This window comes from Stigmatopora argus, chromosome 4 (genome assembly GCF_051989625.1).
Source record: "Stigmatopora argus isolate UIUO_Sarg chromosome 4, RoL_Sarg_1.0, whole genome shotgun sequence".
NCBI lineage: Eukaryota > Metazoa > Chordata > Actinopteri > Syngnathiformes > Syngnathidae > Stigmatopora > Stigmatopora argus.
In genome coordinates this window covers 21426506-21452638 of record NC_135390.1, presented here as the reverse complement: position 1 = coordinate 21452638, position 26133 = coordinate 21426506, and the positions used below count along the sequence as shown (strand labels likewise).

Genomic DNA, 26133 nt, shown 5'->3' with positions numbered 1-26133 from the left:
TTCCTTTTGTACATTTATTTACATTAATTATTCCATTTATTCAATGAAATTAACGTGAAATTTAGAATTTTAAATGTAAAGTTGCTCTTTAGAGTTTTAGGAAAAGCATGAGTTTTGTTTAATTTGTTAATAAAATGACCAAAATACTTTATAAACCTTTTAAAAACACTTGTTAGATGGTGTTTAACAGTTAATTTGTCCATTCTAAAAAGTCATGGCCATTAATAATGTGATTAATTAAGGACGTTAATGATATAATAAAGAGTCACACATCTCTCCCTAGGGGGTTTAAGTCGGGGGGGGGGGGGGAGCCCCACTTTGGGCCTGAGCCAAATGGTCATTAGCGTGAATATGAAAAACAGTTTATGAAGCTCAGCTAGGTTAGCACAAAAATGTTTTTTGTGAGGATATGAAAATTAAACACACAAAATTATAAATAAAAACACTTAAGGCATAAAATGATGGGAAAAACAGGTGGAAAAAGCTCAAGATAAGAAACTAAAGTTTTGAGTTTTGATGGTGGTTTTATTACATTTTATTTAGTTTTGGGGCTAACGTTGCTACAGTGCTAGCTTACGTTGTTCTCAATTTTAGTGAGTGAAAATGACTTTTGCGAGCATGTAAAACTTGCTAATTTGTGACCCTTTCGGCCATCAAAATCCAAGAAACGGGTTTCGAGAAGTGGCGTTTACGTTTTAAAAGGCCTTTTTAGGACCACTTAGCGCTGAATTTAATGACATTTCTGGGGTAAATTTGTTAGCCAACCGCGGAGAAAAATGTGTAGCTCGTAGATTGTTGGAAAATGGATTTAATTGTAGCCACGGATAGAAAGTTAAGCATTGTCGCTAGGACTTTTAAGAAAGTAATGTTAGCTAGCTTGACGTGAGGTTCAATGCAAATGGTGACATTTTGATTTAAAAAGAAAACGTTTCTTCTTTTTTTTAACTTGTTTACTCTTCAAAATGTTACAAACATTTCAGTTAATCCTTATAAAGTGGTATTTAGAAGCCCTAGCTGCTTCTGTCTGTTTATACAGGGCAATTAGCAATTAGCTTCAAATTTTTGCTGAGTCATTTAGCAAGTAGCGTTCATAAACTCTCCTCTGGGTGGATTAAAAAATGGTTTGAGAAAGTGTATTTCCAGCCAAAATGTCACATTTTAATTACTACTAAAGAAATCATAAAACGTTTATGTTTGTTGTTGATTTATGTTGTTATTGTTGTTGGTTGATTTCTTAATTTTGTGTTTATTAGTTGTATGTTTGGGTGCTCTGCTACTGTTAGCTTCCTTTTGTTTACCTGCGTTTTAACACAGAAACATTTAGTTTTCACTTTAAGACATTAAAAAAAATAATTTTCTCCTTTTTGGTGTGTTTCTTACATTTTTCATACAAAATTTGGACAATTTTAAAGGGTTTAGTTGGTAGTGGTGTGAGGACCGTGGAACGAACTAGAATTTTTATAAATAAAGTACTGCTCTATTTATGACATATTAAACTTCTGGAACCAATTAAGTTCGTAAATAGAGGTACGACTGTATTAAAAAGTTTTTAAATGACAACCAATAGTGCCTAAAGTTGACTACCTTTCGACTAAAGTCATCTGATGGGGTTAAATGTTTCTTCAATGGTGCTTGGTTGTTTTGTTTGTTAGTACCCAAATCGGCCACTTGGCGTCGCTGCAAATCATGGTACGTACTCTGCTGAACCGGAAGCACGAGCGCAAAACCTAGCCAATCGAATGCGCGCTTGTCCAACTGGAGGACCGCCTCTTTCTTCCCCCGAGTGGCAGGGGAAGAAAGCTGCTAAGCCGGCCGACCGGCGAGCATGTCGACGCGGCTTCAGCCGGAGATGGGCCGCGGCGAAGGCGGATCCTCCTCGGCTACAGGCTGATAAACAACCGTCGAGAAATGGGTCGACTGCGGAGGAGAGCCTGCGTGGCTCTCTTCCTCTTCACGCTCTTCATCTTCGGAGCCATGATGGCTCTGCGGACCCTTAAAAGCGGGGACGGCTTCTCGGATCTTCTCCCCGACGCGCCGGAGCGGCGTTCGGCGTCCTCCTCGCCCGCTCACCGGCGCAGCAACGCCGGGGCCGGGGCTGAGGCCGGGGCCGGGCCACCCAACGTCGGTCCGGAGGGAAACATCTTCGACGACGTCCACATCTTCTACTACGCTTGGTACGGAAGCCCGAAGGCGGACGGCAAGTTTGTGCACTGGGACCACGTCCTGGTACCGCACTGGGACCCCAAGATAGCGTCCAGTTACCCGCGGGGGAGGCACGTTCCCCCCGAGGACATCGGTTCTAGCTTCTACCCGGAGCTGGGTCCGTACAGTTCCAGAGATCCGGCTGTGTTGGAGTCCCACATGGAGCAGATTGCGGCGTCGGCGGCTGGTAAAAACAAAAACTTGTCCACCTGGACTTGACTAGAATTAATAACTCGTACAAAAAGTACAAGTATACCAAGCTCTCTGCCATTGACGTCGATAGGCGTCCGATTCATTTGAACTGGGAGACCAATCGCTCGCTGCCAAGCCTTCCAGTCCAAATAAATTGGACTCCTAAATTAGTCAAGGCCAGTGGAGGAACTAAATACATAAATGGTGACTTTTGCCCATTTTTATTGCTATTTTAAGGACATCTTAACTGCAAAATTACAATATTGGTTGACAACTAATGTTAATTTATGTGACAAATCCAAACATGACCTTCTATAATATTCTACAATACACAATATGCAATGTTTTAGCCCCAAGATACAAAGAACAAGAACAGATATGACATATTATATGATTTTAACAATGCTAAGCATTGAAAACCTGTTTAAATGCTGCTTGCCAAACGATCTAAAAACTACGATTGCATGAAATCTAAAGAATATAGAATAAAACTGATGGTAGATTTGAAATTAGGGACCAGAAATGGCAAAGAATCAGTTAAAAAAATATCAAATGAAAAAAAAAACCTTGGACCAGAAAATGGAAAAAACAATATAGTGAGCTGGTGTGATTCAGCACCACGGACAGCTCTTTGCATTGGCCTTGAAGTATGAATACATAAAATTGTACACGAGTTTAATGCTGGTAACTCAAATAACTCGTTTGCCAAATACACAATCCTTATTGTCATAAACTGTCAAATATTTTTAACAATATAGCACCAAACATATTTTGTATATGAATTATATTGTCCTCTAAAAAACCTCATTCATACATTCAGATACACATAATCTATCGTTAAAAAAACTATATTTTCGAACTGACCTGATGTATTGAATTGAATTTAAAATGATTAAATGGTTCAGCTTTCACCAAATTATTCAAAAAAATAGCCCAAGACCGAATTATACTGCTTCAACAACCTTCAAAGTAACTGTTTTTGTAAAAGACAATTTGAATAGACGTACTGTAAAGACCAGTAGAGCGATTTAATCAATTATTAATGTGTCACGTTACCCAAAGAGACACCCGAATACTCGGTCTCCAATAACAAGCCATTTCCCCTTCACTTGATATTGCCCACCCACAATGTTCTTATCAAGGGGGGGTTGGGGTTAAAAGTGCAAACGGATTGGTCGCCGTGCAAGCTGCTTAATGAGACGAGTTGTCAAAAAACGGTAGCCGCTATCCACACGACCGATTTCAAAATAAAACATTTGGAATATGACGTGACACTTTGTACGTTTTTTTCGTTCCGGCAGGGGTCCTGGTGTTGTCTTGGTATCCCCCCGGAGTGGCGGACGATAACGGGGAACCCACGGAAGATTTTGTGCCGGCCGTATTGGACGCTGCGTACAGACATAATCTTAAGGTAAGTGAAAAAAATATTTAGTGTTCTCGAGCGGGGTGGTACGGTGGCGGAGTGGTTTGTGCATTGGCCGCACGGTTCTGGGGCCGGTGGTTCGATTCCAGGTTGGTCCTTACTGTGTGGAGTTTGAATGTTCGCTACAGGCTTGCGTGGATTTTCTCCGGGTTCTTCAGTTTCTTCCTACATGCCAAAAGCTTTCATGCTAGGCTAATTGTATGCTAAATTGTCCCTTGCTATGAGCGATTGGTTGTTTGTCTTCTAGTGCCCAGTGATCGGCTGGCTGCCCATTCAGGGTGTCTCCCACCTGGTGCCTGAAGTCAGCTGGGATAGGCTCCAGCACCCTCACATGTAAAAAAAAGAATGCATGCTCGGCTAATAGTATGCTAAATTGTCCCTAGCTACGAGTGATTGGTTGTTTGTCTCCTTGTGCCCTGTGATTGGCTGACCGCCCATTCAGGGTGTCTCCCACCTGGTGCCCGAAGTCAGCTGGGATAGGCTCCAGCACCCCCACATGTCCAAAAAAACATGCATGCTAGGCTAATTGTATGCTAAATTGTCCCTAGCTATGACTGATTGGTTGTTTTTCTCCTTGTGCCCTGTGATTGGCTGACTGCCCATTTAGGGTGTCGCCCACCTGGTGCCCAAAATCAGCGGGGATAGGCTCCAGCACCCCCACATGTCCAAAAAAACATGCATGCTAGGCTAATAGTATGCTAAATTGTCCCTAGCTATGACTGATTGGTTGTTTGTCTCCTTGTGCCCTGTGATTGGCTGACTGCCCATTCAGGGTGTCGCCCACCTGGTGCCTGAAGTCATCTGGGATAGTCTCCAGCACCCCCACATTCCCCCAAAACATGCATGCTAGGCTAATTGTATGCTAAACTGTCCCTAGCTGTAAGTCATTGGTTGTTTGTTTCCTTGTGCCCTGTGATTGGCTGGCCACTGATTCAGAGTTTCCCCCGCCTGGTGCCCATATAGGCTGGGATAGGCTACAGCACCCCCTGCAACCCTACTGAGGATAAAGCGGTTCAGGAAATGAATGAATGTATACTAGCTGATCTTTCTAGTTTTGCCCCGCTCTGTAAAGTGCCTAGGAAGTTATGAATGGACACTTTTTGAAAAATTGCTAAGATTGCAAATACGCTTCGGCACCCCTGGGGTTCGCCGACTTCGCCGCTGACATTCCCGGCACTCGAGGGTCAAAAAAACTCCCGCGGCAGCAAACGTTTTTTTACAAATTGTCTTTTACAAACGAGCCGAGCGACGGCCGGCCAATTGCCAATTAGGTCGGAAAATGGGCGGGGTTAAGAACGCCGTCACCATACGGCGTGCTTATGAAAATTTCAAAAAGCAGCGCTGGACCACGCGAGTAAAGTCATGTCGCGTGGGTTTGATTGAGCTTTTTAAAAGCTTCAGAACACCATTTTTACCCACGCGAGACGTACAAAAGGTTTTTTTTTTCATGTCAAAACAGACGTGCTTAATAATGCAGTGAGTTTTTCTTTTACACGTAAAGAGAGCGAAGCGACTGACGAGGCTGTCAAAAGTAGGAAAAAATTTGAGGAAAACATTGTTTAACTCTTGTTTTGCCTTTAAAGTAACAAATAAACAACACGACTAAAGATGTAGCCGAGTTAGCGAGATGTCAAAGCCGTTACGGCATCAACATTTCCACTCTTTGAGCCCACTTGGGTGAGCGGATTCCAAAAAATAGCAAGCCATGCAACATTTTTTTTCTCCTTTTTTTATGTTCTTATATAAGATGTCCAGCACCCACACGCGAGTTGTGCCGCATATCTGCGAGTCACTTGACTTGAGGGCTTCATTCGCTCAACTTTTAGGAGGGAATGCGTCTTTTTAGTTCGGCGGCGGCCGTTGAGGGGGATAGGCGTCCAATCTGTTTGGGTTTGGGGATGGATGTCCAGTCCGTTAAGGTTGGGGCTAGAGGTCCAATCTATTTGGATTGGGGATGGACGTCCAATCCGTTTGGGTTTGGGGATGGACGTCCAATCTGTTTGGATTGGGTTAGATGTCCAATCCATTTGGGGTTGGGGATGGATGTCCAATTCGTTTGGATTCGGTTAGACGTCCAATCCATTTAGGGTTGGGATGGACGTCCAATCCGTTTGAGTTTGGGATGGACGTCCAATCCATTTGGGCTTGGGGATGGATGTCCAATCCGTTTGGATTGGGTTAGACGTCCAATCCATTTGGGTTGGGGCTAGATGTCCAATCTGCTTGGGTTTGGGGTTAGGCGTCCAATCCATTTGGGTTTGGGGATGGATGTCCAATCCGTTTGGGATTGGAGATGGATGTCCAATCCATTTGGGTGGGGGCTAGATGTTCAATCTTTTTGGATTGGGGATGGATGTCCAATCCATTTGGGTTTGGGGCTGGATGTCCAATCTGTTTGGATTGGGTTAAACGTTCAATCCGTTTGGGCGGGGGCTAGATGTCCAATCTATTTGGATTGGGGATGGACGTCCAATCCATTTGGGGTTGGGGATGGACGTCCAATCCGTTTGAGCTTGGGATGGACGTCCAATCCATTTGGGCTTGGGGATGGATGTCCAATCAGTTTGGATTGGGTTAGACATCCAATACATTTGGGTTGGGGCTCGATGTCCAATCTGCTTGGGTTTGGGGATAGGCGTCCAATCCGTTTGGATTGGGTTAGATGTCCAATCTATTTGGGTTTGGGGCTAAATGTCCAATCTGTTTGGATTGGGGATGGATATCCGTTTGGGCTTGGGGATGGACGTCCAATCCATTTGGGTTGGGGCTAGATATCCAATCCTTTTGGATTGGTAGATGTCCAATTCGTTTGGGCTTGGACGTCCAATCTGTTTGGATTGGGTTAGACGTCCAATCCGTTTGGGTTGGGGCTAAATGTCCAATCTATCCGGATTGGGGCTAGACGTCCAATCAGTTTGCATGTTCTCCCCGGGCATGCGTGGGTTTTCGCTGGGCACTCCAGTTTCCTCCTACATCCCAAAAACATGCATGCTAGGCTAGCTGGCTAACAGTCTCACTTGCCTAACCCTAGCTATGATTGGTTGTCCTTTCTCTCCTTGTCCCCTGTGATTGGCTGGCCACAGATTCTGATTTCAATTTCCTTGGTTGCAGTAGCGAGACAGACACAGAAGACATTGTAGACCTAGCACCCCCTGCAACCCTTTTTGAGGATAAGCGGCTCGGTTAATGAATGATTCTATTGAAATTGGTTTATCGTTGATTAAATTGAAATGGATTATAATGTAGTCACGGAAGAAATATTACTGGATTTTTGTCAGTAAAGTTTGAAGTGGGTTACATTAAATAGACATTTAAATCCATTTGAAATGAATTACACTCTTGACTTTTTTCCTTTCAATGAAAAAAACACTTGACTCGATAATACATCACGGTAACTTTAAATTGACATTGTGAGCTCTTGAGATATTTTCATATTTGCCTTCATTTTCCTCCCCCGCAAAAAATGCATAGCAGAAATCATTAACAATTCAAAAAGTGCGTCCAAGCCTTTAAATATTCAACTCGCCAACCTTTTGAGTGCCTGTCATCTTGATTCCTTTGCTATGCTGATGATTGTTTAACAACAGATGAGGGGCTTATAAAAAAATAAAAAAAAAAAATAAATGGAAAAAATTATTCACACACAAAATTGTCCATCTGAAATTGATGAATTGTCCTTTTCCAGGTGGCGTTTCACCTTCAACCGTACAGAGAACGCGATGAACAGAGCGTGCTTGAAAATGTCAAGTACATCATTGACAGGTAAGGCTCTTAAATTGGAGTGTCCGAAAATTAGGGGTCGCAAAAAATGGCAAAAAGATTAAAAAAAATGTCTGCAAAATTAGGGCAAAATTGGCAAAAAGATAACATCATTTGATATTGATATGAACCGCAAAGTAGGATCACCTCAATTATTACAACCACAATACGTTTTCATGCCTATACAGAAATACAATTATATGTATCAAAAAGTGTATTTTCATTAAATATTACAGCTATAAGCATATCAAAAGCCTGTAATGTATTAATATTTAAATATATATATATATATATATATATATATATATATATATATATATAAATAAATGTAAACACTTTAAATACTGTACTCGCTTGATATAAAAAAAATTGTTTTAGTCCAAGTCCTTTGTCTTGGCCATGTGTTCATTGCCCACAATATTCAAGGGATTACTGTACTTTTTTTTAGGCTAAATTGCAAAATCACTAACTATTTTCCTAATATTAAACATGTAAAACCCCAAAAGAAAAGAAACAAACAAGCTTTCTGTACAGTTTTTATATTTTATTAGACATTTTTTTTTTAAAAATCCAAAAGTGCATTCAACGTAAACCTAAAAGACATTGAACTTTGACCCTTTTGTAACATAGAAAACTTTTAACAGGATCCAGTAAAAAAAAAAATGTAACTAGTTGAAACAATTAAAAACAATGAACTTCATGCTTCTAGTTTTTTTTTACTTTTAGGGAGATACATTAATATGTCAGATGATAGTCATATTTTTTAGCAAGGAAGACCAGTTTTTGTCAACTTAAAAATTTGGAATGTACCGCTAATTTCGGGCTACTTACTTTCCTTCCAATAAAATTGGACGTACAATCCGAAGGGCGCCGGAGCGAAGCGTAATCGTAGCAAACGCCGCATCCGAGATCAACGCACCACTTGATGAGCAACCGTGACAGCTCGTTTACGTCAGGTAGAAGAATCTAACAGCGTGGTTTGCCACGCCCCCTACCGCCATATTCCAACAGGTACGGCGACCACGCGGCGTTCTACCGTCACGCCTCGACGGCGGGCAAGAGCCTCCCTCTGTTCTACATCTACGACTCGTACCTGACGGCGCCCGAGTCATGGTCGCGTCTCCTGACGGCGGGCGGCGCCCGCAGCCTGCGCGGCTCGGCCTACGACGGCGTCTTCGTGGCACTGGTGGTGGAGGAGCGCCACAAGCGGGACATCGCCTCGGCCGGCTTCGACGGCATGTACACGTACTTCGCCGCCAACGGTTTCTCCTTCGGCTCGTCGCACCAGAACTGGAAGGCGCTCAAGGCCTTCTGCGACGACAACCGTCTGCTTTTCGTGCCCTGCGTGGGGCCCGGCTACGCCGACGCCAGCGTGCGGCCGTGGAACGGCCACAGCGCCCGCAACCGGGTCAACGGGCGCTATTACGAGACGTCCCTGCGGGCGGCGCTGGACGCGCGGCCCGACGTTCTGGCCGTCACTTCCTTCAACGAGTGGCACGAGGGCACGCAGATCGAGAGGGCCGTGCCCAAGAAGACGGGCGCCAGGGTCTACCTGGACTACCGACCCCACGAGCCCAACCACTACCTGGAGCTGACCAGGCGCTGGGCCGAGGAATTTAACAAGGAGAAGGAGACCTGGCTCTTGTGAGGGGACGGGAAATGCTATCCAAAGTTCCTTTGGGGGTCTTTCCAATGACGGGGCCTCCCGATTGGCCGTCTGAAGTCGTCGACAGGATTCGCGAGCTCGAGTGCTGTCTGGGATTTTACAGGTTTATTACCGTATTGGCCCGAATAGGACAGTGTTTTTTTTGCATTTAAATAAGACTGAATTAGTGTCGTCGTCTTACATTCGGGGTCGAGATGTTATAGCCATTTGCGGTGCTAGAGGGCGCCAGATACCATCAACATGGATTCTGAATATAAGATGATTTTTTTGCATTGAAATAGACCAAATTAGTTTCGGTCGTCTTATATTCGGGGTCGAGACATTATAGCCATTCGTGACGCTAGTGGGCGACAAATATCATCAAAGCAGATGCTGACTATAAGACGATGGTTTTTTTTGCATTGAAATAAGACAGAATTAGTGTCGTCTTCTTATATTCGGGGTCGAGACATTATAGCCATTCGTGACACTAGAGAGCGCCAGATATCATCAAAGCAGATGCTGAATATAAGATGATTTTGTTTGCATTGAAATAAGACCAAATTAGTGTCATCGTCTTACCTTCAGGGTTGAGGCGTTATAGCAATTCGTGACGCTAGATGGCGCCAGATATCATCAAAGCAGATGCTGAATATAAGACAATGTTTTTTTTGCATTGAAATAAGACCGAATTAGTGTCGGTCGTCTTATATTCGGGGTCAAGACGTTATAGCTATTCGTGACGCTAGAGGGCGCCACATATATTCAAAGCGGATGCTGAATACTTATGCAGTTATTGCAATTTTGTTGTTTTATCATATTACATTTCAAAAACAGAAGCCATTGATTGGACCTCTGTTGACATATTTAAATGTTCACATAAGATGTGATAGACAGTTTTTGCATGAAGCAAAATAACATGCTTTTTCTCTCCAATATATTGTTATAATTATGAGTTTCAGATGTACTGTCATTATTTACTGTATAAAAATTCAACATAATGTTCCAAAACTTTTTAAAAAGAGGGGGTCGTCTTACAATCAGGGTCGTCTTATATTTGGGCCAATACGGTAGTTTTTAGTTGTCATGCTTGATTTTGTTTCATAGATTTAAAATGTCATGACATTGTTCAAAAAGTATTTCACTTAATACGTTTTGTCAGCTTAATTTATTGTCAAAAAATGCTAGATTTTTTTTAGTGTTGGCTTTCTCATTTTTGGTTTTATATTTATTCTAAACACTAATTAAATTCTTTTTTTTCTTTTCTTTTTTTTCCACTCCCAAAAAAATAACACTATAAAACTGCTGTTTTCAGAAAGGATCGACACCAATTAAACTCAACTATCACTGTTTATTGTCTTCTATTTCTCAGTTATCGTCATGGCGACGTAGTAACGGCAAAATAACAGCTTATTGACCACCACGCAATTTTTTGTAGCAAACCCTTAACAGTCGCATGAAGAAAACATCAGCAAATTTGGCTAAAATGACATAACAGAACCTTGTAACTTCTATCATATATTTAATAATCACAGTTCTGTAATAAAATAACCGTCACAAAGGCTTTACGGCATTAAAGTTAGCCTTTTTTGTCCTTTGTTTCCAGTTGCATTGTGGATTTTTTTTCAAAATAAAAGGTTTTTTTGGGCAAACTTTGAATTAATTTAAAGCATATAAGACATTTGAATTTCATCCAAGCAAAATGAATTTATTGTTTAAGAACAATCTTCCAAGAGTAAAAGTTTTGTAATTTTGCAGAAAACTTTGTCAGGTCCCCCCAAAAAGTCCCTTTTTTATCATATATTAGTTTTTTAATAGAAAAAAGACAACATTTTGGCTCAAACATAACGTGATCCTGAAATTGACTGAAATAATGAAAGACAAAAAAGGAAAAGAATAACAGTATAAAAGAAAGATGACCACAAGTTCAATATGTTGTGCGTTTTCTGGTCTGGTTTTGAAATAAAAATGGCGTTTGGAAAATAAATGAAGGTTTCTTGAGGGCGCGGAATGGGGATTTAACCCAAATCTTGCGAGCTCAGTCCGTATTTGCCTTCCAAAACGTCCACCGTGGAAGAAAAGGCACTAAAAAGCCAATTGAGAATTGGTTTTTCTTTCATTTTTTTTCAAGCTTATCAGCAAATGTTTACTGTAATGATTTTATTTTTATTTTTTAAGTGGTTTGTGTTCAATTGAAAAATATATATTGATATTTATAGCATTTTATTTGGGGATTTAGCTTATTTAATCAATGCAGGTGGCTAATAAGTATTTCATTTTTTTTTCATTTTTTTTTTTGCACTTCCATTCATTACATTGAACGAAATAAATAAAAATAAAACCATGTATGAATTGATAAAATAATAAATAATACATTGTAATTATGCAAATAGAAAATATTCTAAGGGGCAAATTAGTACAAAAAAAGTCATTTTTGCATATTTTCTCCCAAAAAATTGGTATTTGAGGAATTTTTATAAACAAGACAAATACTAACACCGTCAAAAAAATGTTTTTAACCTTTATATCAGAGGTGTCAGACTCGGGTTGGTTCACGGGCCGCATTAACGTCAACTTGATTTTATGTGGGCTGGACCACTTTAGATAGAATATTTAGATATTTTTTTAAATAAATGGATTAAAAGAACTGGATTAAAATCCCTGAATATTCAGTTTTTTTAATAGATCTAAAACAATGTTTATTTAAGGTTTTTTTAAATATATTTTTAGATTTTACAAAATGACTTTTGAACTAAAAACAGAAAAAATGGGTTAAAAAATTACAATGATTGATTTAAAAGGGGAAAAATGAGGAAATTTAATATACATCTCTACTCTTCATTTTAATTTGATCCTAAAACAGAAAGTCGGCACTCATGATTTACTTTCCCGGGCCACAAAAAAATGATGCGGCGGGCCAGATTTGGCCCCCGGGCCGCCACTTTGACACCTGTGCTTTATATCATTTAAAACAGTTTTTTTTTTATTTGGCAGTATCATTTTTAAATCACAAATTCATTCTTTTGTGACCGTTTATTTAATTGGATAAAAGTTAAATAGAGGATTTGGGTTAATAATAATAAAATAATAGATTTCTATTTTATCAAGAGGCTTATTGAATAGATATTTTTTGAAAAATGTCTGTCAATTCAAACGGTTTTTTTAGTAGGTCATTTAATATTATTTTTAAACATCCCTAATAAACAAATAAATAATCATATATTGATCAAGGTAAGTAAAAAGACTAGTAAATCCATTAAAATGAATAAAATCCACTCACCAGCCGGCCCTGATGACGCGGTACTTGCCGGAAACCGACAGGTCCACCACGGTGGACCCGAGACGACTCCGGTCTCCGATGGGACCCCCGTCCACCACCACGGCGAGTTTGGGCCAGAGCTCGTCAAACTCCTTCACGGCACCCCAAAAAACATGTAATAAAAGACGATTAGAGTGGGGAAAATAGTCTGCGTCGTTAGCCGGCGGCGCTAAGACTCACGTGAACGGCCACGGTGCTGTTCCGCTCGCTGACGTTGGCGCTGGTCAGCGCCAGAGGCTCGCCGCACATCTGACATAGGCGACGGATGAAGGCGCAATCCGGAATGCGGACGCCCACCAGCTGAGAAATTCCACATGTTAGCAACTCGCTAACTTGACCGAATAGCATTGACGTATCGTTGTCAATGGCAGCTAATGAGGTCTTTTTTTTTTCTTTGACTTTTCAATTTTTTCCCAATTTTTTCTCGATTTTTTTCCCCAATTTCTTCTTGATTTTTTTCCCATTTTTTTCTCCAAAATTTTCCCTTTTTTTTTAAACTCCATTTATTTTATAGATTTTAATTTGAGTTCCTTTTTTTTTCTTTTACTTTTCAATTTTTTCCCAATGTTTTCCCATTTTTTCCCAAATGTTCCCATTTTTTAAAACTCCTTTTCCCTTTATTTTATTGATTTTAATTTGAATTGAATGCTTTTATGGTCATGATACAAGTAACAAGTGCACACAAATAAGTAGTTTTAAAAAAATATATAGAAATACAAAATATGAATGAATATTTAATGTGTATTTTTTAAACCAATTTTATTTTTGATTGAATTTCCCAAATATTTGTTTTGCCTTTTTTTCTTTAAAAATGTCAAAAGATAAAATTTATGACCACTTTTATAGACTAATATTTTTAATGTTTCTTTTTTTCTTACAATTATTGAACAAAAAACAAAACAAAATAAATATTCTCTATTTTAATTATTATCCACTTCAAAAAAAAAAAAAAGGAATTAAAGAAAAAAATCTCCTTCGTCATCCTCGATGAAATCAGATGATTCCTTAATAATTGATATTAATAAAAATAAATAACAATAACAAATACTAATAAGATATTTGCAAAAAAAGGACAATTCATGACTAAATAAATCAACACCTTTTTTGATTAACCCTTTGTTTCCAAAGAGATTGACCTAATAATTTCCAAATCCTTCTTTTTAGTCTTCTTCTTGTTAAACATCCCATGATTAAATATTCTTAATTAATGTTCTTTAAGTGAATTTGAAATACGACTCACCGACGTGAACGGGTTGAGCTCTTTGTTGAGTATTTGCGACCTCTCGAACACCAGCGTGACCGGACCCGGCAGGAGGTCATTCAACAGCTCCTCTTTCACCTTCACCTTACAGTACCTGCACGTAAACACGCGACGCCATCTTTAACGCCATTCTGGGGACTCGAGCACGGCGGTTACGCTTTTTTTACTTGTGTATGTCGCGTATTTCTCCCACGCAGATGGCCAGGGGCTTCTGCTCGTTGCGTTCTTTGATGTCGTAGATCTCGCGGACGGCGCCGGAATTCTGCGCCAGACACGCCAGGCCGTAAATGGTGTCGGTCGGCACGGCGACCACGTGACCGTCTTGCAACGCCTTCGCCGTGTGGCTCAGGATGTCGGACATGTCTTTAAAAAAAAGCTAGTGTTAAATGTTTGGCTCTCAAAAAGATAAAAACATGAACACAACATTTGTTGTACTTAGTCAGAAGGGGATTACAATTTGTTATCAAATTCATTTTTTTGACAAATAAATTGAGCAAGAAAAACGAATAAAACGGAAAAAATTAAAACATACGTAAATACCGATACGATTTGTTATCAAATTCATTTTTTTAACAAATAAATTGAGCAAGAAAAACGAATAAAACGGAAAAAAATAAAACATACGTAAATACCGATACGATTTGTTATCATATTCATTTTTTTTTTACAAATAAATTGAGAAAGAAAAACTAATAAAACGGAATAAACTAAAACATACTTAAATACCGACACATTTGGGGCAAGTAATGCTTTAAAATAATCATGTATAGTAAATATACCGTAAAAATATGAAAGAGTTAATCAAACGTAGACTATTTTTTAAAATAAATCAAGCGAAATTAGTGAGATTCTGTTAAAAAAAATATTTAAAAGGGAGGGTACTAAATTAAATGCGTGGGCTAGACTAAATAAGAACTGCTTTTAAGTCACTGGTTGCCCCTGACGACCACTGACGTCCAATAGATTGGGCCTGGGAAGGATTGCTATTCTCCCAGTTCAATTGGTAAAGACGTCAAAGGTAATCAATATGTTAAGTCTTCGATTTTATCCCTCCTTACGAAAGATTCTTACGAATGATAATGTGTAACCGAAGAAAAATGAAACTAATTTCCTCAGTTTCCAAAAATACAAGTTTTCATGAAGTAGTCATAACTAATTATGCAAACCAGTCCAACAGGTGCGTGGCGCGAGAATATGATGCAATAAGTACGCGTGTTTAGGTTGCAATTTTCGACAGCAGCAATGTTATAGTTTCATGTAAATGAATAAATATATATACATATATTTCTTTTGGACTGTATATTAATGTCTTACCTGTGTACGCCTCCTGTGGAAGAAACGGCCCGTCGCCGCTCGTCGGTGCTAAATGCAGCACTTTGGTCTTTAGCCGTTTACACATTTTAGTACCGGCTTGGTTAAGAGCAAGTGTACTGTAAGACGCTCTATTTCTTATTATTTGGGTGGCAATATCCAAAAGAAGCTTCATGAAATTGAGGTCAGTCGAGGAGTGTTGACAGATCGAAGCAAAGTAACATGCTGCTTCTGGACCATAGATAACACGTGTATATAGAACTGTGAAAAGTCAGAGTAGGCGGCGTTAGTAAGCAGCCGCCATCTTAAAGCAGTACGCTTCTTGGCCCGGCTCTGCTGCAACGAGTCTAATTTACGCCACTAAACTACTCGCAACTTCTAAATTCAAAATGAGTTGGCTTTGTAATATTTTTTTTACCATGGCTATTATTCAGGGTGGATGTTGGTAAGAAAATGTGTAATTATAGGGATGCGGTTAATTTACTGCATCTGACGTTTATGAGAAAACAAACCGTTTTAAAATCAATCACAGCTACTTCAAAGTAAACGCTTTAATGACTATGTTTAACGAAAGCCACTGACATACAAGAACCAATAAAGTGTTACCAATGGACGGCCCGATCGGATCAATGTAGATACAGGACAATATCTACGTGCTGGTCGGGCGTTAGTGCGGAAGTTGACACTTAGAGGCCACGCCCCTAACCATGACGTATTTTTCTTAAAGAGGCCGCAAGGAAAACACGCAATTATAACGAGCCTATCATTAGCGAGTTTAGAAGCACCTGGTTGCCACTTATTTTCTGACAGCTGCCAATTTTGAATTTTAATACAGAACAATGTCTGAAGCAAATGGAAAAAGTTCTCCAGAAGTGGAAAAGGTCAGTGAACAAAATGTAATGTAACACAAAATTGAAATAAACACATAAAAAGCCCCTTTGTTTATTTTATAGGACTTGCAGGATCTTTCTGAGATGATATGCAACACAAAAGACAAAATAACCTTGTGCAATCAAATCGTGAAGGACCTGAACGACCTAAAACACGTTCTTGCGGTGAGCAACTTTTTATTTCATCTTGTTACAAAATGGTTTAAATTTTTTAATTCACCTTATTTCATTTTAGACCAAATCTCTTCAAGATGGCTCCCTCCCACGCCAAAAATGACATATTTTATACTACAATAATAAAACAATGACACTGTGCTGAGACAATAAGTATTTATTTTTTTTATATTGCTCTTATTTGAGAACGTTGTCGTATTACTTTGTACGAAACGAGCATATGCAAACATTTAAATATTATACATTCTCTGTAGAAAATACAAATCCTCGCTCTGTGGGTGACGAGACAACCTTTTGGAAGCGCGTTTTTTATTTTATATTTTATTTCAGATGGATTTGTGTCAGATATTTCCTGATTTTTGAATAAATCTGCTTCCAAAAAGCCTGTCAAATAGTACAACGGGGGTGAAAGGCATAACTCAACCCCCCAATAAAAGTGAAATAAGATGTATAGTTTTTTAAAACGTAATTCTTAAAACAGAATCTCGTTTATTATTAATTTTTTAATGCAGACTGGTATTAAACCAGCAAAATATCCGTCAGCGGTCAAACCACCTTCGATGTAAAACTACTTCCTATCACGTGTAGTTGACATAAACGGTCATACATTTCTAAACGTTTGCAATTGGGATTATGCATATAAAAATACTCTATTTAAGGAAAAGGGGGGGGGGGGGTGTCGCGTGGTGGGCTTTTGTGTGCATGCCTTACTTGAAAATTGCATAGTTAACCGTACGACTGAATAATCACTTTTCAATGACATTTGGACCCATGCAATACTGCATAACTGGAATGGTTGCGAGTCGACTGCGATTGGCCGTTTGGTCGAATGCTAGCAAAAGTGGGGAGATGAACGCCGTTATTCCCGTTTGTTGCATCAAAACAAAGGGATAGTTTGCATCCCTGAGATGGCCACGACTCGAAAACAACAGTAGTTCAATTGTGGATTCAGTGAGAACATAATCAAGTGAAAAGGCTTTTTTTTTCTTCCTATAAAAGGAAAGTCATTCCGTAACACAAACAACAACAACAACAACAAAAAAATCAACTGAAATAAATGGTTGATCCGAATAAATTAATAAATCTTAATCTATGGTACCATGTATGCCTGCAGGAAATGGAAAGTTTCAATAAATTAGAATGTACAATTTTAAATTAGGGTTTAAGTTAGGGGGAAACGACGCAACCGAGCCGCGGCTCGAATGTAAATTTGCGTTTTTAAAAAAATGCTCGCCGCGGGGTTTTTGGGGCTCGTTAGCGATTGTGCTGGGAGCTACTCTGGATCAGTGCGTTTTCGAACCTGCGCTAAACATGTGTCGGGATTTTTCCGGGTAAGGGGAGTGCGCAACTTCAGTGTCTGGACAGCACAGTTAGATAGAATATCATCAGTGACATATGTACAATTTCATTCGCTGTATTATGAATAGACATCCAATCCAATTGGACTAGGAAACGCCCAGTCAAAATGCATTGGGTGTCTATTTCTGTCAATGGCAGATAATGGATAAACAGCCCCAAAAAGGGAAGCAAAACACTCCTATCGCATTAATGATCCATTCACTACGGTGGTTGGACTGATTCGGGCTATCCGGTAGTCAGCTGGGTTAGGCTCCAGCACCCCCCGTGACCCTCGTAAGGATAAGCGGTGCAGACGGTGGCCGGGAAGTGTCGGGCGATTTCCAAATACATGGCAAAAAGTAAACAAGAATATCCATAGCCGCAAGAAGAAAGCAAAATAACCGCAATGAAAACTGGTTTAGACCAGAACAGACGTCCTTTTATGACCATCCTTAGCTTTGTGTCTTTTAGTAGTCACCCAATAGATAGCATTGTTGTTCATCTGACTGGCTAACGTTAGCAACTAACGTCACGCGAGCTAATTTTTAAAAGGAGGATGACATTTTTTGAGATTGACGTTTTTGTCCAACTTTACGTGTTTTTGAGTCTATCCGTTTTTGCTACCGAAACTCGTAGCTCGTTTTGTGTTTTTGCTGCTTTCCGGTCTTAATGATTTGGTGATTTTTAATGATGCCATTGCCTTTGATTTGCTTTGTACTTTGTGCTTTTTGCTTTGTTGTTCTGTGGCCTTTGACTGTACTGTCTATATCATAACTATGCCTTTTCTTGCTGCTGTCACAATGAAATTTCCCGAATACGGGCTGAATAAAGTTATCCAATCCAATTATCGGCTAATGCTATCTAGCTGGTGACTATTGGGAAAAAGCTTGAGGCAAAGATGGCTTGGGTTCGCCAATTTTGCGTTCACTGTTGTCAGGATATTCGAGTTTTGGACTTTTTTTTTTGTTGCAAATGGCCGACGCTTCCCGACCGTGGCGATTAACGGGAAACTCGACGCGAAAGAGCTCGCGCGATCCCGCCGAAGAAAATGCACTGAAGGTAACGGGAAGTCCGGAGCACGGAGAGGCGTGTTAAGGGTTGCCTTCGGTGGCCATGTTGAAGTCGTCGGCGACCAAGAGCAGGGCTTCGATGTTGGCGGTGGTCTCCGGGCTCTGCAGCGCCAGGAAGTCCGACACGTCCATGTTGGCCAGCCCGTGCGAGGTGGTCGCCGACGACGACGGTGGTGGGGGAGGTGGCGGGGGAAGGACCGTTCGGGCGAGGGAGGGATTGTTGTCCTCGCCCGCCTCGGAGGACGACACGGGGAGGCAGCATGGGATGTCGGGAGTGGGCTCTTGAGGCGGCGGGTTGGTCTCCGCTGTGTTCTTGTCCTTGGCCGTGTCCCTGCAGGCGCAGTGGCATTGACACGATTCCTCCTGCTTGATGATGATGACGGGCAGGCTGAGGCCGATCTGCTGGACGGAGCTGCCTGCGACCACAAATTCATTCAAATTCAAGTCATTGCAAAGAGCCGCTCTTGAAAATGGCCGTTGCTGTTGGCGCATTTCCTGGTTTTAGCTTTGAAGAGGCATTCATTCCTTTGCGAGAACGTCTACTATTTCGAAAGACTAGACTCTAGAGCTGTACGATAAAACGATAATTATCGTGGAATAATTTTGTCAACGATAATATTAAAAACTTTTGATAAATTTTCGATCATTTTAAACTGTAATTACACCACCTGACCACAACAGAGAACGGGGGCGCTGTTGTGATATGAACGCTAGGAGAAGATGACGAGGAAACATGTTTTTAGCGTGTTAGCAATAGAGGCTGACACGGAGCATGAACGCAAAAGGACAATAACATGGCCAAAATAAGCGATTATGAGATGCAGGACAACACCGAGCCGACCCACTAAAAGATCCGAGTGAATTCTCCCTGGCGTTTTCTTTTTTTTTTTTTAAATGTCTCGTAAATACATTCACGTGCCCAAAGACCATTTTTATTGAAAATGTCTATACCCTGTAATAAAAAAATCATTTCATATTCTCTTTTCTTATAAAGTAAGGTAACATAGTTACTTTCATTTGAATAAGTAGGAAAGTAATTTATTTACTTACACAGAAATTTGAAGTTTCAAATTCGATAGTTATCGTGAGAATTATCGATAGTCTGATAATTTCTTTAAAAAAAAAATGTGATAACATTTTTTTGTCATATCACCCAGCGCTACTTAACTCAATAACGTGACGCTTACCTGCATTTCCGCCCACCGGTATGGCGGTAGTAAAGAACACCTTCTCAACTTTTGGACCACTTTGAGACTGCGGAGGAATAAATTGTAGGAATGAACAGAAAAGAAAAGAACCCGGGTGATAAGCCACCGACGTTTTTCGGACTCACCGCCTGCTCGGGATTTTGCTGGCTGTTTGCGGCGCTGCTCAGGATCCACTGCAGGTTCTGATCGGACATCACCAGGCTGGGCTGGAGCAGGTTCGGCGTCGGCGCCAAGGCGATGGGGGCGGGCCCGGGGACGGCCAAAGGCACGGGTTGGGCTACCGCCGCCAGGGCGTCCGAGGCCGCGGCGGCGCTCGGGACGTTTGACGCGGCGGATGGCGCCGGAATCGGCGCCGGGCTGGGCGGGGGCGCAGCCTCCTGCTGGAGGAACGCCGGCGGCACGGCCACGTAGTGCTGCGATGCCACGCGGTTGGGAGCTTGCGCCGACGCCTGAACGGACCCCTCGGCGATGTGCAAGAAAGTGTGCGGCTGAGGGGGGGTGCCGGAGGCGGACGCCAGCGCCTGAGAGGAAGGAGTGGCCTCCATGACGGCGGTTGAGGACGAGGAAGGGGCGGGCGTGAAAGACAAAGACACCAGGGATGACGTTTCGGGCGGGGTGGGGGTCTCCGTGCCGAAGCGCTCGGTGAGACTTTCTGAAGAGACGAGAAACGGGGATCAACGGACGCGAAAGCGAGGCGGCGTTGGGCGACGCGAGGCCTTACCGCCAGGCCGGGTCTCGTCTTGACTGACGCTGTTTTCAGGACTCTGGAACATGAGCTCAAAGATTTTGACGGGGGTCAGATTGTTCAGGTCCAGATTCTGCGCCTGGAGAGATATCGGATATTAAACTCTCTCTCTAATGATTATAATTTTGAGAGCTGTTTCAACAGTAAACTCTTTGTCATGTTGTCAAATGTCCGGCGACCAAACGTCCGCGCGACCAAACGTCCGCGCGACCAAACGTCCGGCGACCAAACGTCCGGCGACCAAACGTCCGCGCAACCAAACGTCCGGCGACCAAACGTCCGGCGACCAAACGTCCGGCGACCAAACGTCCGGCGACCAAACGTCCGGCGACCAAACGTCCGAGTACCTTTTAAATCCATTTCAGTTGAGTTGGACTTACATTGTGCAGTTGCTCCCTCAGCTCGTGGTCCGAGGAAATCAGACTCAAATCACTGAGGCACAGTGAATGATTGGCATCCTGAAAATAAAAAAATGAATGGGAACAAATTCACTTGGTAACGTGTCACTATAACGAGCTGAAATTGTTAGAGTCCAGCAACTCAATGTGAGAGTCTACTCCAGGGGTGTCAGACTCGGGTTGGTTCGCGGGCCGCTTTAACGTCAACTTGATTTCACGTGGGCCGGACCATTTTAGATATAATATTTAGATTTTTTTAAATAAATGGATTAAAAGAACTGGATTAAAAGCCCTGAATATTCAGTTTTTTATAGATGTAAAACAATTGTTTATTTGATCTTTTTTTAAATATATTTTTAGATTTTACAAAATGATTTTTGAACTAAAAAGAGAGAAAAACTGATTTAAAAATAACAATTATTGATTCAAAAGGGGGAAAATCAGGAAATTTAATATACATCTATACTCTTCATTTGAATTTGATCCCAAAACAGAAAGTCGGCACTCATGATTTACTTTCCCGGGCCACACAAAATGATGCGGCGAGTCTGATTTGGCCCCCGGGCCACCACTTTGACACAGGTGGTCTACTCACTTCAGACAGCGGGTGAGAGAGGGTGACGGTGAAGGGCTGTCCCTTGTCGTGACCCCGAATGTGACTCTTCAAACTGTACTGGCTGCTGAAGGTCTTCTCGCAGCCGTCGCTCGGACAGTTGAAAGGCTTTTCGCCTGACCAATGATTTCAAAACATTCATCAAATCATGTCCTTGGCGAGCACCGTGGCGCCGATGGATTCTACCTGTGTGGGTCCGCACGTGGGTTTTTAGGTGATGACTTGCGGCGAAGGCTTTTCCGCAGCCGCTGTGGTCGCACCGAAAGGGCTTCTCTCCGGTGTGCGTCCGAATGTGCTTCCTCAAGTCGCTGAGCGTCGTAAAGTACTTGGTGCAGCCTTCGGATTCACAGTTGAAGGTTTTGCCCGTGTGGAGTCTCTGGTGTGCTTTCAGCCTGTGGACACAATTGGATATTATCTCTCGTTTCCTTTTCTGAACAGCTTTATCCTTACTAGGGTCACGGGGGGTGCTAGAGCCTACCCCAGCTGACTTCGGGCCAGAGGCGGGGGATACCTTAGGGCACAGGTGTCAAAGTGGCGGCCCGGGGGCCAAATCTGGCCCGCCGCATCATTTTGTGTGGCCCGGGAAAGTAAATGACGAGTACCGACTTTCTGTTTTAGGATCAAATTAAAATGAAGAGTATAGATGTATATTAAATTTCCAGATTTTCCCCCTCTTAAATCAATAATTGTAATTTTTTAAATTATTTTTCTGTGTTCTTAGTTCAAAAATTATTTTGTAAAATCTAAAAATATATATAAAAAAAGTTCTGATAAACATTGTTTTAGATCTATAAAAAACTGAATATTCAGGGCTTTTAATCCATTCATAAAAAATATATATATATTGTATCTAAAATGGTCCAGCCCACATGAAACCGAGTTGACGTTAATGCGGCCCGCGAACCACCCGAGTCTGACACCCTTGCCTTAGGGCAATTTAGAGTGTCCAATCAGGTTACAATGCATGTCTTTGGAATGTGGGAGGAAACCGGAGTACCCGGAGAAAACCCATGCAGGCCCGGGGAGAACATGCAAACTCCACACAGGTGGACCGACCTGGATAATAGCCCTGAATATTCAGTTTTTTATAGATCTAAAACAATGTTTATTTGAGCTTTTTATGTATTTTTTAATTTTACAAAATGATTTTTTAACTAAAAACACAGAAAAAAAATATTAAAAAATTACAATTATTGATTTAAAAGGGGGAAAAATCAGAAAATACAATATACATCTATAATCCTCATTTGAATTTGCTCCTAAAACAGAAAGTTGGCACTCATGATTTAATTTCCCGGGCCACACAAAATGATGCGGCGGGCCAGATTTGGACCCTGGGCCACCACTTTGCCACCTGTGAACTACCCGCTTTCAATTGTACCTGTACAAGGTGTTGAAGGCCTTCTCGCAACCTTGTACGTCGCACTCGAACGGCTTCTCCTTGGTGTGCACGCGGACGTGGATCTTGAGGCTGTACGAGGTGAGGAAGGCCTTGCCGCAGCCTTGCTGGTTGCACACAAAAGTGTACTCGCCGCGGTGGGTCTTTTGATGCGTGCGAAGGTTGCCCGCCGTGCTGTAGGTCCTGGTGCAACCCTCGAACATGCACTGGTAGCGTTTCACCTGAGACGGATGCACGTCTTTAAAGATTGGGTTTCGAACGAACGTGTGCGGTCGATTAGTCGCCGGTCTTTTGGTCGCCCCGACCGCGACAACGGGCGACCAAAAGACCGACGACCAAAACAAGGTAAAACAACACGGTCTACGCATCAATAAAAGCCAACAATGGCCATGAGCAGTTTCACTGAGCCGACGTGTGAGTGTAGAAGAGTTTGTATGTACATGCATTGTCCCTTTAAGAAGCTACGTCAGTCAGGGTCTTAACAAATTATCCAACAAAAAACAATAAAAGTCCGGGAAATTTGGAGCTTTTCTTTAGCCTAATAATTACTAGGGCATTAAGTATGACTAAATAGTAATTCACAGTTTGTATTTAGGCAATTTGAGCAACGATTTAAATGGTAATTATCAATAACCTTCCGGGCGACCAAAAGACCGGCGACCAATCGACCGTGTACCTCGAACGAAACCTCAAGACCGCGGCCTCACCTCCGTCTGCTTGGTCTCCGGGCACTCCGAGTGCAGCGTGAGCGTAGCTCCCTCGATATTCCGCGGCATGGGCGTGGAACCCGGGTTGATGGTGAACTGAATCTGGTCCGGCGAGATGGTATGGTGCACGTACCCCTGCGACATGGCCTCGCGGTCCCCCATGAAGGCCAGCGAGCCATCCTCGTCGTCGCCCTCGGTCAAGAAGGCCACGCCGTCGTCGTCGCCCCCGCAGTGGCCCTCCTCCTCGCCCTCTTCGTCCAGGCGGATGGGGTCGCGCTCGATGAGCACGGTGGTGCGGTCGTAAACGCGGCCGCCGGGGGTCGAGGGTTCCGCCATCAGGCCGTCGCCTTTGTCGAAGGGCAGCTTGTCGTCGTCGTCTTCGTCGCCCCCTTCCAAGGGGCAAACCTCCACCTCAAAATACAGCGGCGCCTCTGTGCGAGGGCCATTTTCAGACATGGTCCCAGGTTCCTTTCGGCCGAGGAGGACCGAAGCTTGAATCTGAGGAGGGACGCCAATTCATTCAGTGACAATAGTCGACCAATGCTGTATAATATGACATATAAAATCTAGCAAAGCAAAGAGGGCGCCAATTTGCGCTAGCTCGACCATACAGTTGTACCTCTACTTACAAAATTAATTGGTTCCAGAATTATTTTCTTAACTTGAAATTTCGTAAGTAGAAGTGTACTTTATATGTAAATTCTCTAATTCATTCCACTGCACTCACACAACTACCAAATAAACCCTTTTAAATTGATCAAAAAGAAAGATGTGAGGAAACACCCCTAACAATGACAGAAAATTTAAAGGAAATTCTTTGTTAATGTCTTAAAATAAATAAAGCATATGCATTAACTTGGTGTGACAATTTGACATCAAGGGTTCCTCCCAAATTCCAAAAACATACATGATAGGCTGATTGGACACTAAATTGTCCCTAGCTATGATGGTTGTGTCCCCCGCCTCGTGCTTGAACACAGCTGGGATAGGCTCCAGCACCCCCAGTGACCCTTGTGAGGATAGCAGTCCAGAAAATAAAGGATTAGTGACATGCCTCACCTTTGAAGAATGTGAAAATTTAACCAACATCTCTACTTTGCCCACAAACGTCAGTTTCACAAGATTCACGACACAGAAATGTGACACAATGAATCGATTCTTACAAAATATGCTTTAGCTATAATATATTAAATTCCATATTGCACGTGGTTTGAATTTTCAGTTACAAACCTACAAAAAACTGAATAAATGAATCAAAGAAATCCTCATCAATCACCTTTAAATTGACCTCTCAACCTTCCTGGTAACATTTCACTTGAAATTACGAGCACAAAAATATATAAGTAATTCCCGAAATACTTTAAGAGGGGTTATATTTTGTCAATATGGTCAAATTTATTCAACCGAGTGCCATCTTTAGCATCTTCATCACGGCCGCCTCAGATGCTAACAAGCAGCTACAAATAATCACCCATAAAGGCAAAAAATATATATATTTAAAAATTTCGTGTATCGTCATTGGACGCCATTATTACGTCCACGCACTCGTTTTTATTAATTTTGCAAAAACATTATCTCACAACAACACCAAGGCGTAACGTTATGCGAGAGGCTAGCAGTACCTTTAGCACACATGCTAATCACGAACCGTTCTAATGTCGACAGCTGACCCCAAAACTCAAAAGGCTCCCCAACGCGCAAATATTACCGCGTGACAACGTAACGCGTCCGCGTCTGTCGACATATAAAACGAGCTGCAACATTAAAAAGTAATTTATTTACCTGTGTTGTATTTTGTGGGAGCTTTATTTGCGTGTTTCGGATGTTTAGCGGCGTATAACCTCCGATGATACTTGATGACGTCACACTCGTGGAGGCGTTTCAGGTGCATTGTGGGAAAGTTCAACAATAACATTGCTCATTGCGAAAGTCGCCACACTACAGCTTTAAAAAAAACAACGTTTTAAGTGTTTCATAATATAACTTATAAATTCTTTGGAAAATTACACAATTTTCTGTGACGATTGGATTCAAGGATTAACAATCAATTTAATATAGAATTATGAACACAGCTCGTCAACCCAAAACAATTAAAACATGCAAACCAGTTTTGATGTGACAATTTTGATGAAACGGATCAAATTTGAATGAAAAAAAACTACATATCGAAATTGGAATCATTTTGCCTGTTCAACATATCTTGAATTGATTAACAAAGCAATATATTGATTTTTACAAACTGAATTTACCGGTTGTTGAAAAAAAATACTAAGAGGTTGGGAAAAATACACTAAAATAACAAATACAATAAAAGGTATAAAAAGTGACATCAAGATTTGTCTGTAATTTTACGACTTTAACTGAAATTGTAAGTTAAAAAAAGTTGAATGTTCCAAATAAGTACCAGTATACTAGCATTGTGCTATTTTTTAACAGCCTTATAATTTTTTAAACCCTATAATTCTTTTTTTACATGCAA

General features: G+C 41.5%; 3 protein-coding genes and 1 long non-coding RNA gene across 4 annotated transcripts; 2 read left to right on the top strand and 2 right to left on the bottom strand.

Moving 5' to 3' along the window:
* The first annotated feature begins 1763 nt into the window (after window positions 1-1763).
* LOC144073365 (glycoprotein endo-alpha-1,2-mannosidase-like protein) lies at window positions 1764-10174 on the top strand. The gene is made up of 4 exons (XM_077599121.1): window positions 1764-2389; window positions 3696-3805; window positions 7503-7579; window positions 8588-10174. Exons 1-4 carry the CDS (start codon window positions 1909-1911, stop codon window positions 9222-9224), a joined length of 1305 nt encoding a protein of 434 aa, XP_077455247.1. The 5' UTR covers window positions 1764-1908; the 3' UTR covers window positions 9225-10174.
* A 734-nt stretch (window positions 10175-10908) lies between these two features.
* Window positions 10909-15825, bottom strand: yrdc (yrdC N(6)-threonylcarbamoyltransferase domain containing). The gene is made up of 7 exons (XM_077599122.1): window positions 15752-15825; window positions 15116-15373; window positions 13969-14164; window positions 13781-13895; window positions 12721-12840; window positions 12502-12632; window positions 10909-11306 (listed from the first exon to the last, which is right to left on the bottom strand). The coding sequence occupies exons 2-7, from the start codon at window positions 15285-15287 to the stop codon at window positions 11240-11242; spliced, it is 801 nt and encodes a 266-aa protein (XP_077455248.1). The 5' UTR covers window positions 15288-15373; window positions 15752-15825; the 3' UTR covers window positions 10909-11239.
* A 36-nt stretch (window positions 15826-15861) lies between these two features.
* Window positions 15862-16317, top strand: LOC144073504 (uncharacterized). The gene is made up of 3 exons (XR_013300090.1): window positions 15862-15993; window positions 16066-16167; window positions 16238-16317. It is a non-coding gene; the product is annotated as an uncharacterized LOC144073504 (long non-coding RNA).
* On the bottom strand, window positions 16314-25521 carry mtf1 (metal-regulatory transcription factor 1). The gene is made up of 10 exons (XM_077599373.1): window positions 25437-25521; window positions 23655-24152; window positions 22930-23168; window positions 21735-21940; window positions 21531-21664; window positions 20918-20995; window positions 20514-20616; window positions 19918-20444; window positions 19772-19838; window positions 16314-19000 (listed from the first exon to the last, which is right to left on the bottom strand). The coding sequence occupies exons 2-10, from the start codon at window positions 24108-24110 to the stop codon at window positions 18606-18608; spliced, it is 2205 nt and encodes a 734-aa protein (XP_077455499.1). The 5' UTR covers window positions 24111-24152; window positions 25437-25521; the 3' UTR covers window positions 16314-18605.
* Between the last annotated feature and the right edge of the window lie 612 nt (window positions 25522-26133).